Here is a 15,640-nt window from a genome sequence, read left to right as displayed (position 1 = left end):
TTTCAAAGCTATATCTTTGCTGGTTTTTTGACTGCTTTCCTGTCAGTTATGCAGGGAGATAAATATGCTTACATCACTGGCTATGATTGTGGATTCATCTGTTTCTTACTGTTCTGTCAGTTTTTGCTTTATATGTTTTGTAGATGTGTGATTAGGTACATACAAACGTTAAACTGTTATAGCTTCCTGGCAGATTGGAGCCTTTTATCATCAAGAAATAGCCTTTAGGCCGGGCGCGGTGGCTCAAGCCTGTAATCCCAGCACTTTGGGAGGCCGAGGCGGGCGGATCACGAGGTCAGGAGATCGAGACCCTCCTGGCTAACACGGTGAAACCCCGTCTCTACTAAAAAATACAAAAAACTAGCCGGGCGAGGTGGTGGGCGCCTGTAGTCCCAGCTACTCGGGAGGCTGAGGCAGGAGAATGGCGTGAACCCAGGAGGCGGAGCTTGCACTGAGCTGAGATCCGGCCACTGCACTCCAGCCTGGGCGACACAGTGAGACTCTGTCTCAAAAAAAAAAAAAAAAAAAGAAATAGCCTTTATTATCACTGATAGTTCTTGCCTTAAAGTATTTTTTGTGTGGTATTACTTTTCTTTGTATTTGTATACATCTTTTTATAGCCTCTCACTTTCAGCCCTTCTATTGCTAGATGTGCCTCTGGGCATTAGAATATATTGGGTTTCACTGTTTATACAGCCTGACAACTGAATCACTTAGACCATTTATATGATATAATCATTGATGTTTTGAGTTTGAAATTTACCTTATTATTTTGTGCTACTTCTTTACTGTTCAGTGTTTTGTTTTTTTTCTCTCTCTCTTTTCTTTTATCAGACCAAGGTTTTTTTTTTATCATTCCTTTTTTCCTCATACTATATACCTCGTTTGTAATTTTTGCATGGTTACCCTAGAAATTACCATACTTTATTCACTACCTTTATGCTACATTTTATATAATAAAGGGATATTAAAATACCTTAGCTCTGTTTACCCATTACTGGCTTACATATTATTATGTTGTGTAATGAATTATGTAAACATTTGGAAGATCTGCCTAAGTCAGTGAACCAGTATTTTCCAAATGACCAATGTATGACATTATAAAATTATGCATGGGTAACTTTTGTATTTAGAGTGCTAAACAGAGCAATAAATTTTAATGTAACAGAATATGAATGTCTATTGATATGATTTCAGATTACACATTGTAACTAACTTATAAGAAACTATCATTTGTTGCATTTAATGCAGCATTAAGGAAAAACTTATACCTACCATTATCCAAAAAATATTTTAAAATACTCCTCCCTTCTCTAGTTACATATGCCTACATTAAAGAGGTTTGCAAAAAATTTAAAACATTGCCAGTCTTGGCCAGGCACAGTGGCATGCACCTGTAATCCCAGCTACTTGGTAGGCTGAGGCAGGAGGATTGCTTGAGCCCAGGAGTTCAAGACCAGCCTGGGCAACACAGCAAGATGCCATTATCAAAGAAAAAACAACCAAAACATTGCCAGTCATTGTCAAGTGTTTTGTCTTGGAAAATATAGTTATTTTCATTTTAAAAAATGTTATCTGATAACATATAATGGGTTCATTGTTGTTACTTTTAAATGAATTACTAAATATTTTTAAACTTTTCAGTTTTATTTTTATTTTTATTTTTATTTATTTATTTATTTATTTATTTTTTTTTTTTTTTTTTTTTTTTTTTTTTTTTTTTTTTTTTTTTTTTGAGACGGAGTCTAGCTCTGTTGCCCAGGCTGGAGTGCAGTGGCGCGATCTCGGCTCACTGCAAGCTCCGCCTCCTGGGTTTACGCCATTCTCCTGCCTCAGCCTCCCAAGTAGCTGGGACTACAGGAACCCGCCACGTCGCCCGGCTAGTTTTTTGTATTTTTTTTTAGTAGAGACGGGGTTTCACCGTGTTAGCCAGGATGGTCTCGATCTCCTGACCTCGTGATCCGCCCGTCTCGGCCTCCCAAAGTGCTGGGATTACAGGCGTGAGCCACCGCGCCCGGCCTATTTATTTTTTTGAGACAGATTCTTGCTCTGTCACCCAGGCTGGAGTGCATGGTGTAATCTTGGCCCACTGCAACCTCCGCCTCCCAGGTTTGAGCAATTCTCCTGCCTCCTCCTCTGGAGTAGCTGGGACTACAGGCCTGTGCCACTAAACCCACTAATTTTTGTATTTTTAGTGGAAATGGGGTTTCACCTTGTTGATTGTGATGAATCACTCCTGGCCTCAAGCGATCCACCCACCTCGGCCTCCCAAAGTGCTGGGGTTACAGGTATGAGGCACTGTGCCTGCTCCAGTTTTATTTTTAATATGGTAAATATTGACAGATATAGTGTACATTTTTTAAGTTCTTAATAATTTTTAGGAATTTAAAGGGGCCCTAGGACCAAAAATTTGAGAATTGTTGCTTTAGAATTTTTTTTTTAGGTGTCTGCTGGTGGCAAATTCTTAGCTTTTGCCTGCTTGTAAATGTCTTTGTTTCATCTTTATTCCTTAAAGATGTTTTCAAAGACACAGTGTATTTTTCTTTAGCACATTGAAGATGTTACTCCACTGTCTTCTAGATTTCATCATTGCCAGTTAAGAAGTCAGCAGTCCCCTGTTTCTTCTTTGAGAGGAATTGTTCTTTTTTCCCTCTGGCCTCCTTTCAGATGTTCTCTCTCTGTCTGTGATATTTTATAGCTTCACTTTGATGTGCCTAGATATAGATTTGTTTTTATTTATCTTGCCTGGGGTTTGTTGGGCTTCTGTGGATTGGTATCTTTCATCAGTTCTGTAAAAGTCTCAGGTACTCCTTGTTAACATTTTTCTCTGCTCCATTTTTCTTCTAGAATTAGGATCAAACATGCACTAATTAGACCTTTTATTGTATTCTCTTTGCTTCTCAGGCTATGCTCCGAAAATTTACTTTGTCCTAATACTCAGTTTATAGTTCTGTCTTAAGTTGTTTCCAATCTGTTGCTAAATCACTCCATTGAATTTTAAATCTCAGTTACTGTATTTTTTAATTTGTAGAAAGTCTGTTTGGTTCTTTTCAAATCCACTAGATATGTGACTTCCTACCACCTATATTTCCAGCCTTTGCCTTTTATTATTTTTTAATGTTGTAAGCAAAGTTGTTTTATAGTTGATAATTCTTGGATCTGTGGTCTTTGTCCCTTCATACTAGCTGTTATGTCTTAACAGTTTTCCCTGATCCCACCTTACTTCCTCATAGGTTTGATTATCTTTCATTATGTGCCACTTATTTTTTTTAAAGATAATTATCTATATTAATATGAGACCTAGATTTTAAGATACTTCCCCTCAGGATTGTGCTGTGTGCCTGGGCACATGGCAAGTCCAAATTACTTTAAATGTAAAGTATCCTAGAACACCAGAGGTGAAAATTCATGACATTCTCATTCATCTTTACCTTACGGGTATAGCTGATTGGGAATCCTTAGTGTCGGGAAGGAGTTCTATTGGACCTTCCACTTTGGGCAGATCCTGGGCTTCGACATTGGTCCTGTTCATCATAACCAAAGATCAGACTTGCCTAATGCGTAAATGCCCTTGGGGTAAAGCATCTGTGTTCTGCTTACCTCTCAGGGCTCCTGCTTTTTCCTTTAGCTTTGGTTCCATCACTTGTGTGTTAAACCATTATGGGAAACTGCCTCCAGAAATAGCGTTTTAAAATTTTAGTCTAGCCATAAAAATAGAGAATGCTTACTCTTTCGATATAAATGCCATAGCAATAACTTTGAACTCCTATATTACATGCCTTTTATGTAAGGCAAACCTCAGTACACATTGAGAGACAGTGTCATATACTTATTAAGATCACAGGCTCTGCTGGGTGCAGTGGCTCACGCCTGTAATCCCAGCACTTTTGGAGGCCGAGGTGGGCAGATCACGAGGTCAGGAGATCGAGACCATCCTAGCTACACGGTGAAACCCCGTCTCTACTAAAAATACAAAAAAATTAGCCAGGTGTGGTGGCGGGCGCCTGTACTCCCAGCTACTCAGGAGGCTGAGGCAGGAGAATGGCGTGAACCTGGGTGGCGGAGCTTGCAGTGAGCTGAGATTGTGCCACTGCACTCCAGCCTGGGCGACAGAGCAAGACTCTGTCTCAAAAAAAAAAAAAGAGATCACAGGCTCTAAAATCAGACTGCCTTGTTTAAATCCTGGCCCTGCCATGTAGCAGTACCCTGTGTTAATTTATGCAAGATACTTAATCTCTCTGTGCCTTGGTTTCTTCATTTAAAAAAGCAGAATAATAGCTTGCCTTATGTGGTCATTATGAAAAACAAATGAGGCTGGGCACCATGGCTCATGCCTGTAATGTCAACACTTTGGGAGGCTAAGACAGGCAGATCACCTGAGGTTGGGAGTTCGAGACCAGCCTGGCCAACATGGAGAAACCCCGTCTCTACTAAAAAAAAAATACACACATACACAAAAATTAGCCCGGCGTGGTGGCACGTGCCTATAATCCCAGCTACTCGGGAGGCTGAGGCAGGAGAATCACTTGAACCCGGGAGGTAGAGGTTGCAGTGAGCCAAGATTGCGCCATTACACTCCAGCCTGGGCAACAAGAGCAAAACTCCATCTAAAAAAAAAAAAAAACAAAAAAAAAAACGAGATAAGCCAAGGCAAGTAAAACATTTAGCATAGCGCCTGGCCCACAATTGGCTTTCACGTGCTTAGGACAGTCAGACCGATAGTAAGTGCTCAATAAATAGTCACTAGTTATTATGTTCAGCATTTATCAAGTGTCTGCTGTACCAACAAGTGTGTGTTAAATTCTCTTGATCTTTGGCTGTATCCAGGTTAGGAAGATGACCACCCTTGCAGGAAGCAAATGGAGAACAATTAGCAGTAATGAAGTTATTTGCTGAAATAATGGTGAAGTTTTTGAAGTAACTTAATGTTTTATAAATTTATGATCAGAATAGCACAGAGTCAGTGCCTTTTGGTGAAAGTGGTTTCTAAACTAGGACTATGAGGAAGTGGAACCATGCAGGCTGGCAGCAATGAGGCTGGAGGCTTTTGTGAGCAACAGCCGTGAACATGACACGGGGCTGACACTTCCCATCTGGATGCTGTTTTTGAAGTGTTTCTCCATATTGAGGTTCTCACTACAACCCTCTGAGGCCACTGCATTACTTTTCACTTTGTTGATGAGAAATACAAGGCCTAAAGAACTGTGTGGAATAGTAGAAAGAGACAGGCTGGGACAGTCCGCAGGCTGGCAATTCCTGGTGAGGTGAGGATGGCCATATTGCATGGCCCAGAAACTTTATTGATAACTAGAGTGTGACATTGTGTTTATAAAAGTTAAAAGACAGCAAACACGGCCGGGCGCGGTGGCTCAAGCCTGTAATCCCAGCACTTTGGGAGGCCGAGACGGGTGGATCACGAGGTCAGGAGATCGAGACCATCCTGGTCTACATGGTGAAACCCTGTCTCTACTAAAAAATACAAAAAACTAGCCGGGCGAGATGGCGGGCGCCTGTAGTCCCAGCTACTCGGGAGGCTGAGGCAGGAGAATGGCGTAAACCCGGGAGGCGGAGCTTGCAGTGAGCCGAGATCGCGCCACTGCACTCCAGCCTGGGTGACAGAGCGAGACTCCGTCTCAAAAAAAAAGAAAAAAAAAAAAAAAAAAAGCAAACACTAATGCGGTATGTATTGTTTATGGACACCTACAAAGGCAGGAGAGGTACAGAGAAAAAAAAATAAAGTACCAAGAACAATAAACAAAATCCTACCTGTTTTAGGGCAGTGGTTGCTCTGCGGCAGGGAAGGAAGTTCATCTGAAGTAAATATGGCAAAGCTAACATATTTTATCTCTGATTATTACCTAGGCATCTGTTATATTGTTTTCTCTGTGCGTAAAATGATATATATATTTATAATGTATATATGATACTTTTTTTTTAAATAAAGAAGCTTAAAAAAAATGCAAACTTTGGAATCAAGTAGACCTTGGTTCAAAAGCTGCCACCCATTTACTCAAATTCCTTTCTCTCGCTGATCTTCAGTTTCCTCATCTACAAAATGGAGTAATCATTACTTCTTTGATGTTCTCATGAGGACTGGATGAGATGATATTTGTAAAGTGCCTAGTATAACCTCTAACTTCTTATAGGTAGGTCCTCAATAAATCACGCTTTTTATAATAAATGAATAATCCAAGGCCACAGGTCTAGTCTCTGGCGGCTGTAGAATTTGAACGCAGATGTCCTGACCCCAAGTCCAGAGCTGCTTCCACTGAGTTGTATGAAGAGGATGCTGTTAGTGGAGGAGCAGGGTCACAGTACCACAGCTCTAGCGACCTGCAGCAGCGTCACCAGGACAGAAGCTGCCGCTGCATTACCTCCTCCCTACCTCTGCAGCCCCTCTGGGAACAATCTTTTGTTTTGTGTTTTGCTTTGTTTTGTTTTGTTTTGTTGTTGAGACGAAGTCATACTCTGTAGCCCAGGCTAGAGTGCAGTGGCGAGATCTCGGCTCACTGCAACCTCTGCCTCCTGGGTTCAAGCGATTCTCCTGCCTCAGCCTCCCGAGTAGCTGGAATTACAGGTGCGCGACACTGCACCTGGCTAATTTTTTGTATTTTTTAGTAGAGACGGTGTTTCACCATGTTGGCCAGGCTGGTCTTGAACTCTCGACCTCAGGAATCCACCCACCTCGGCCTCCCAAAGTACTAGAATTACAAGCATGAGCCACCTCGCCCAGCCTGAACAGTCAGTCTGTAAAACCTGGCAATCAAAGCCAAATCCAGAAGTGAGAAAGTCTTCACAGTTTTATTGACAATGGCATTGAGAGTATTAAGAAGAAACATTGGAATTGAGAAGAGATAAATAGAACCTTTTTTTTTTAAAGCTGCTCTGTTCAGCAGCTTAGGCCAGGTTAGGTTTATGGTAATTAACAACCCAAAAATCTCAAGGGCTTCCAACAGCAATTGTGTCTTTCTTGCCCATCTCCAGTGTGGGACACAGGCTGCTCCAGGTCCTCTCCAGCTGGAGCCCGAGTGGAAGGAGCGGCCCCTGTCTGGGCCCCTGGAGGACTGAGGAGAGGTGGGGGTGGGGAGCTCCCCGAGAAGCTGTCAGAGCTTCTGCCTCAGCACAGGAACAGGCAATTGAAGTCATATTGCCTGTGCATATGTATTGGTTACTAGAAATTTCTAGATATCTGGCCATTGAGGGGAAGTTTGGGAAAATGAAAAATTCGTCTGAGTAAGTGGAGAGGCCACTTGATGTAGGGCCTCAAACTCAGTTCTTGAGCCGCTTCTGGACGTTGAAATATTTCGCTACTGGAAGAAAAGCTATTTTGCAATCATGTTTTTAAGCACGAGTTTGGTTCGATGATGATCCTGTTTTGACTTTTACCTTTCCCTCTTTTGTTGACAGTGTTATCAGCAAAGTGGTCCCTGCGCCCGAGGCCAAGCCGGCGCCCTCGCAGAACCGGCCGAAGACCCCGCCGCCGGCCCCTGCGCCCACCCCCGGCCCCATGCTCGTGAGCCCTGCGCCCGTGCCGCTGCCGCTGCTCGCCCAGGCCGCCGCGGGCCCTGCCCTGCTGCCCTCCCCGGGTCCTGCCGCCTCCGGGGCCAGTGCCAAAGCTCCCGTGCGCAGCGTGGTGACTGAGACGGTCAGCACCTACGTGGTGCGTACCTGCCGCCCGAGCGGTTAGCCTGGAGGCGTTTTCAGTTCAAGACAAGTGTGTGCTCTGAATCACTGTCGAATTTCAGAGGCATTTCTCTTTCAAATTTTATTATTTATTTAATAATTTTTGAGACAGGGTCTCCCTACGTACAGTGGCCCAATCATAGCTCACTGCAACCTCAAACTCCTGGGCTCAAGCGATCCTCCTGCCGTGGCTTCTCAAAGTGGTGGGGTTACAGGCCTGAGCCACTGCCCCTAGCCAGCACATTTCTTTTTCTTTTTCTTCCTCTTTCTTTTTTTTTTTTCTTTTTTTTGAGATGGAATTTCACTCTTATTGCCCAACCTGGAATGCTGTGGTGAGATCTCGGCCCGCTGCAGCCTCCACCTCCCAGGTTCAAGTGATTCTCCTGCCTCAGCCTCCTGAGTAGCTGGGATGACAGGCGCCGCCACCACGGGTGGCCAAGTTTTTGTATTTGTAGTAGAAACAGGGTTTCACCAGGTTAGCCAGGCTGGTCTTGAACTCCTGACCTCAGTTGATCTGCCCGCCTCGGCCTCCCAAAGTGCTGGGATTACAGGCATGAGCCACGCGCCTGGCCTTTTTTTCTTTTTTCTTTTTTGAAAGGGGATTTCACTCTGTCACCCACGCTGCTGTGCAGTGGTACGATCTCGGCTCACTGCAGTCCCTGCCTCCCAGGCTCAAGCGATCCTCCCACCTCTTGAGTAACTGGGGATCTCAGGCAGTCGCCACCACTGTCGATTAATTTGTCGTATTTTTTGGTAGAGATAGGGTTTCACAATGTTGCCCAGGCTGGTCTGGAGCTCCTGAGCTCCAGTGATCCACCCATTTCGGCCTCCCAGAGTGCGGAGATGACAAGCATGAACCACCATGCCCAGCCAAGTGCATTTCTTCGTTGCCATTTTTCACTGCATTTTCAAGCTTTTGGCTGAAAAGTGACATTGCAGTGTTCACATAGTCAGCTTCCATAAATAACATCAAAGCATTGTGTTTATATTGTTTTGGATATGACTATATACATATAGACAGTAATATCAATCTGTAAATGTAGAGATGCACAGTGGTGCTGAAATCTCACATTGAATTTCTTGATCAAGCAATTCAGTTATTCACTTGAGTATAATTTATATAATGTACACTGATATTACGAGCCAGGTGGTGTTTCTGAATAATAGCACTAGTTATATTTTATTGGCTATGATCCAGAATATGGCAGGGCTTGCATATTAAATGGAAATGAACTTTCAGACCACCAAACTCCTGAGTATCCAAGCATGACTTCAAATTGTAAAACCAGCTGGACGCGGTGGCTCACACCTATAATCCCAGCCCTTTGGGAGGCTGAGGCTGGTGGATCACTTGAGGTCAGGAGTTCGAGACCAGCCTGGCCAACATGTTGAAACCCCATCTCTACTAAAAATACAAAAAAATTAGCTGGGCATGGTGGCTCATGCCTGTAATCCCAGCTACTCGGGAGGCTGAGGCACGAGAATTGCTTGAACCCAAGAGGCAGAGCTTGCAGTGAGCCAAGATTGTGCCACTGCCCTCTAGCCTGGGCGACAAGAGCAAAACTCTGTCTCAAGAAAAAAAAAATAGTAAATCCCACCATGTCGAATGAGTCCACGTTGTTCTGGGACTGTTTTTAGTTGCTTTCCTCTTACTTAATAGTATTAGGTCTTATTCAAACCCTGAATACAGTCTGGCAGTAAAGTATTTATACAGATTATGTTCTTTGGACACTATAGAATTAAACACACAAACACACAAGAAAATATTTAAGGTGTATGGAGCCATTGCCATTGCTGTGACTACCAAATCCACAGACTGTGATGTGTTAGCCTAATGGGGGCCCTGACCTTGTGTGACTAGGTAGGTACTAGTATGATTAGAAAGTGGCCGGGTAGGACTCATGGTATTTGTCATTATAAACTGTACAATATTACATTTCTTTTTTTTCTGTTTTTTTTTTTTTTTTTCTTTTGAGTAGTCTCCCTCTTCTTGTCCATATTGGAATGCAGTGGCACAATACCACTCACTGTAGCCTCGACCTCCTGGGCCCCAATGGTTCCCTCACCTCAGCCTCCCAAGTAGCTGGTACCACAGGCGTCTGCCACCACACCTGCCTGTTTCCTGACTGTTTTTTGTTTTTGTGTATGTGGAGATGATGTCTCCCTATGTTGCCTAGGCTGCTCTCAAACTCCTGGGCTCAAGCAGTCCTCCCACCTTGGCCTCCCCAAGTGCTGAGATTACAGGTGTGAGCCGCCATGCCTGGTCTATTATTAAATCTCCTTAAAGGAGTTTTGGAAGGAACTTCTAAAACGGTGATCATCCAGTTGGTCCGTCCAGGGACCAATCATTGTAGGTGTTTAATTGAGGCAACATTACCCCCAAATGGGTTGATCAGGAAAGATTTTGTACTTAACCTCCTCGACCTTTGTGTCTTCATCTGTAATTAAGAAGTTTGTGTTAAACTTGGTGATCTCTGTGGCGTGTTCCAGCTCTGAAAGTTCTGGTTTTCCAGTAGATCTTTGAACTAACTCACCTCCTGGAGATGAATCCAGTTGGAATAGACAGTGTAGAAGGAAAGCTTTCTGGCTGTGCATGGTGTCTCATGCCTATAATCCCAGCATTTTGGGAGGCTGAGGCAGGCGTATCGCATGAGCCCAGGAGTTGAGACCAGACTGGGTGACATAGTGAAACCCCATCTCTGCAGAAAATACAAAACTTCGCCAGGTGTGTTGACATGTGCCTATAGTGCCAACTACTCCTGAGGCCGAGCTGGGAGGATCACCTCAGCCTAGCGAGGTCAAGGCTACAGTGAGCCGTGGTCACACCACTGCACCCCAGCCTGGGCGACAAAGTGAAACCCTGTCTTTAAAATAAAAATGACAATTTTTAAAAAGCCTTGTACCTCATGAAGAGACGCTTTGTGGGCAGAGGACAAAATGTGTGATTTAGATGACATATGAAGGCGAGAGAGCAAAAAGGCAGATTTTGTCACTGCCTAATGGTGTGATGTTGGAAACGCCACTTAAATTCTCTTAGCTCCGGTGTCCCCATTCACAAGCTACCCAGAGGTTGCTTTACAATGATTAAATGAAATGAGAGGTTTAGAGGAATGTAGTAAGCTGTGATGTATTTGGTTTTAGTTACTGTGGATGCTGTGGCAAAGCTCTTGTGCAGCACATAGAGTCACTGCCTTCTGACTGCAAGCAAGGTCAGCCAGCAGCAGGACCGGCCACACGTGGGAGCTTCAGGGCATAGGATGGTCCACCAGCCTTGGCCACGAGGCAGTGGGTACGGGTGACTGCTGGATCTCACCCCTTGTTACTTTTTCTCCTGAAATTACAGAGGGTCAGAGATGTAGTCGCCCACAGATTTCTCTGGGAAGTTTTCCTGTCCATGTAGTTTGCCTTTGTAGAGTTGCCTTAACTCTATATACAGTGAAACGTATATTCACCCCCAATGCACCTGTCACACACAAAGAAAGCCTTTTTAAAAGCACCTCTAGTCAGTGTGGTATTTGAAAGTCTAGGAAGAACTATCCCTTATTAAAAAAACCGGATGCAATAATATGCTCTGTTACTGTAAACACTTTTGAAATTACCTTTTTCTTATTGCTGGTGTTTAATGCCCATCAGTGAATTACTTCTTCCAGGTTGGCTCTGTTCATGTGGAGTTTGAGGAAGTGGTTCATAGGATGTTCCCTCTTGAGGACTGCTAAGTTAAATAAAGTCAACTCCAGAGCACACAACATTTGTAGCCAAATAATGTGGAGCCTTATAGCTCTTCGCTCTCCCTATCCCTTTACTTCATTCGCCCTTTAGTTGATTGTACTTTACTAAAAATGTCATAAAGGGAATGGAAAGTTACTTAGTAACAACTCTTTTATATCCTTGATCTTATCAGCTCGTTCAGGAGAAGGGCTTGGCTAATAAGTAATAAGATGGTGCATGCACATTTGGCTGTCTATATTAATTCCATGCCTATGAATGTGATTGAGAAAAACCACATAGAAAGTGGAGGTCTGTAGCTTTCAAAAAATCAGTTGTTACCACCCTTGTAGAGACCCAAATCATTAGGAATGTATGTAGTTATAGTTTTTTTTTGTTTTTTTTTTATGAAAGGGGTTACAGGTCATATTGTTCACAGAGATGATTATAAAATGCTTGTTTTTTATGACTTACAAAAGAAAGCTTAGAATATTCATTAGAAATGTCTTATCATTGAACACTTGGCGTTTTTCTGTTTCACGATTCTAAACCAGTGATGACGCTGATTGTGGCATTAATGAAGTGCTGATCTACTATATTTTTTAGTTTGATGTGCCTGTTGATTAGGTTAACAGTATAAAGTAATCATTCTGATCTGACTTCTTTTTGGTTTTTTCCCATTCCCTCCATTTTTGCCACTTCCACTTTGCAAACATCAGATCCGAGATGAGTGGGGCAATCAGATCTGGATCTGCCCTGGGTGTAACAAGCCTGATGATGGGAGTCCCATGATTGGCTGTGACGACTGCGATGACTGGTACCACTGGTGAGTGCCCAGGGTGCCCTGCCGGCCACATGTGTCAGGCAGCATCAGCTGCTCCTGAGATGAAGTGTCCACTGAGTAGATTCCTGCCTTTGGACTGACCCAGGGCTGTCCTAGGGACAGTACACGGAGTCAAATCACAGAGCCTGTGAAATGCAATTAACTGCAAAACCCAAGAGTCTTTAGACTATTGTTATTCACCCTAAATTCTGAACATTCTGCTTAGCTTATCTATCCTTCTTATTAAAAATAATAATACCAAAAGGAGACCCGGGGGCTTCCCTGACCTTCCTTCCCGGTAGTGTTCCCTGGAAGCTGCAGCACTGGCCAGGACCACGAAGAGGCAGCCCCTTTGTAGGGATGGTCCAAACTGCAGGACTAAAGGCTGCTTAACTGTTTTTTAAACCTCTTCAGCGGTTCCTAAAAACTGAAAAGCTCAACCAAAATGTATGCAGATAATCTTCTCGTGTTATCTTTAAAATGTCAGATACAAAAAGATAGCGACCTGTTCAGTTATGATCTACGGTATCTGTGAGATAAAGACAAAGCCGTGGCTCAGCAGCCTTCTCTTCCTGGCTGAAAGGGGGAATGAACGAATGAATCTCTGCAGAGGGGCCTGTAAAGGGCGCGTCTGTAATATCCTAGTCTGCGTGCCCAGCAGTGGTGCTGCTTGACTTTGATTTCGGGTAAACATGTCATAGACTTTAAAAAGTACTTTAAAACCGAAGGGAGAAGAACCGACTGTATAGAGTTGCTTATCTGAGCTTGCTTTCGTGTGCAGGCCCTGTGTTGGAATCATGACTGCACCCCCAGAAGAGATGCAGTGGTTCTGCCCCAAGTGTGCCAACAAGAAGAAGGACAAAAAACACAAGAAGAGGAAGCATCGAGCGCATTGACGGCTCCCGAGGGGCTGGACCAAGCGGGGTCAGCCCAGGCTCCCTCCCTGGTGCCCCTGGAAGGGAGCTGGTGCAATTCTGCCATCACATCCACCCCAGATGCCTGTGGATAAAGAACCCAGGAGGACTGAGGCTGGAACACACCGCGCACCTGCATCGTTCACTCCCCAGCCGCGTTGGCCTGTGGCTCCGTGGCAGTGCGACAGAAGGAAACTCGAGCAGAGGCGTGGCCTGGGGGCTGCCCCTCCTCCACTTCTCTAATACCAGTGACAAGTATTATTAATAAAGAGCGTACATCTTCCCCTTTGATTTCCTTTATTCTCTCCAGGGCCTTTTCATTGAGGTATTAGATGAGAAGATAATGTACAAACTGCCTCAACTGTAATTTAAGGATGATAGAGTCTGTATAGTTTTCAGCCCCTTTCCCTCTATAGTAAGATAATCAGAATAACGTAAAAGAAAACTCCAGTTGGAGTACCGGTCAATATTTTTGTGATAAGAATATATGAAGCTTCCCTCCTTCCCCCGTTTTTAGTACTAACATGTAAAATGTTCAGGCTTTTGTGAAATACCTTATATTTTTTAAGAAAAAGGTTTCTATCATGTCCTGTTTGCTTTTGTGCAGATTATTTTTGTTTAATGTATTTTATATCTTCGTTGCATTCTAATTTTGCCCTTCTTTAAACTGCTGGAGTCTCTTCTCACTGCTTGTACATTTCATCAACTTGTATAAAAACTCTTCAGACTAAAAGATTGCCCCTAATGTAAATAATAAATATTTATGAAGTAGTTATTTTTAAAATTTTTATCGTGTTTAATTCTGGCTTTCTCTGAAATCCACTGTGATTTCAGCCAGGTCTGTAATGACGCTGGACAGAAACAAAGAAGGCTAAAGAAAAAGCCATCGTTCAAAGAAATTTCCCTTGAGCTCAACCTGTGCAGTGCCCGAAAATATCGTGGGGGAAAGGGCCCGAGCAGTTGGAAGGAAAACAAGGCGATTTAAATTTAGAGTTTATGATTTGAAGTTGTTTCATTTGTTGTCTATTTTGTTTTTGTAAATTTCTTTGACAGACTTTTACTAAAAGGACATGTAGTTTCCATGAAAGTAAAAAAAAAAAAAAAACCCACATATACTGTAGCATTTTGTCTTTATATTGTTTTATTTCTACAAATCTGTTCATTAATATTGTGCTTTAAGGCTGAAATGAAGTATATTATGAATTTTTTTAAGAAAACATCAAATTTCAGGGTATCACAAAACTTTATTATATTATTATTCTGCCCACTATTTATTATATGTTATAGATGTCTGAGAGGTAAACCAAATATTTTATTTTTAATGTTAAAAAAACATCAAATTTAACTTTATTAGCATATTTTAGCAACTTTGGAATAAATATGGACTTTTACTTGATTTTGAAATAATCCCAGTGTAGGCCCATGTACTGGATCTCTTGGATGCTAGAATATAGGCTTTGAACCTAATACAAATATATTACTAGAAAATGTGATTTTTTTAAATGCCAAGTAAATTGATATCAGTGTATGGATTAGTCATATTTTAAAACATTATGTGGTTAGAGAAATGCAGTTTTCTGCCATGAATGTTAAGTTGCAAATCAGTGGAAATGGAGTCGACCTCTTCAGAGTGCAGGGTATCATTGCCCTCCTTGTTCAAGAGGCCAGAATTTTTCTATCCCTGCAAAGAAACAAAGCATCTATGTTGAGATATGTGTTTTTTTGTTTTATTAATTTGAGATCATTCTATACTTTATACAATATTTTCACATGCACAAAAATGCGCGTTAGTGGTTTTTGGAGAAGGGTGAGGGGTGGGGGAAGTGCAAAATAAAGATTATTGGCTATTTCATAGTTTGCTTTTCCATTTTCTTTATTTAGGATTTAGTTCCTTGAGGCATGGTCCATGATCTGAAGTTGCCACGTTTAAGTGAGCAGGTCATGCTACTGAAACCAGAATGGAGATGCTTGTATATAACTTTCCCCCGATCTTCCTGTCTGAGAGACTTCAGCCCATGCTACATTCAAGGAATTTCAATCAGTTTGTTGTCCCTTGCTATTTCATGGTTGCTTTCCTAAATCCAGTTCATGATTTTATAAATGGTCTTTGCAATAATAAAACCAAAGAATCATTTTCAGGGGGCTGGAGAGCTCGAGGGATTAGTAATGGAATACAGAGCCTTTCACCTCTAAGTCAGTGAGTCGGATCCAGTCCAGGTCACTAGAGACCAAAAGTTGTCACCATCTTATGACTGTTCAGTGGCCTGTGTGAAATGAACTGGTGGTCTCAGCCTCTACTGGGTGGCTGGCTGTGACACCAACCAAAGGAAGTTCAAGAAACTGCAAAAAGAAATGTGGATTAGAAAATAAAACGTCTGTGTTACAAAGAAAAAGTTAGAAAGTTGGGTGTAGTCATTCTCCAGAAAGTAATACTGAAGGAAAAAGAGCAACTTAAGTATACCACAGACAAACGGAGATTAATTTACTTTCTTGAATGAAGTCAAGCAAAACCGGA

The 15,640-nt window shown here is 42.6% G+C and overlaps 1 protein-coding gene across 2 annotated transcripts in view; it reads left to right on the top strand.

Moving 5' to 3' along the window:
* Positions 1-14,975, top strand: part of TAF3 (TATA-box binding protein associated factor 3) — a 196,285-nt gene extending 181,310 nt beyond the window's left edge. For both annotated transcript variants that reach the window (XM_033209246.1, XM_033209245.1), the window contains exons 5-7: positions 7,408-7,660; positions 12,108-12,214; positions 12,993-14,975. In XM_033209246.1, the coding sequence (XP_033065137.1) occupies positions 7,408-7,660; positions 12,108-12,214; positions 12,993-13,107 (475 nt within the window). In that variant the 3' untranslated portion in view covers positions 13,108-14,975. The remainder of the gene's footprint in view (positions 1-7,407; positions 7,661-12,107; positions 12,215-12,992) is intronic.
* The last annotated feature ends 665 nt before the right edge of the window (positions 14,976-15,640 follow it).

This window comes from Trachypithecus francoisi, unplaced genomic scaffold (genome assembly GCF_009764315.1).
Source record: "Trachypithecus francoisi isolate TF-2019V2 unplaced genomic scaffold, Tfra_2.0 Lachesis_group9, whole genome shotgun sequence".
Classification (NCBI taxonomy): Eukaryota; Metazoa; Chordata; class Mammalia; order Primates; family Cercopithecidae; genus Trachypithecus; species Trachypithecus francoisi.
This window is presented reverse-complemented; position numbering and strand designations above follow the sequence as displayed.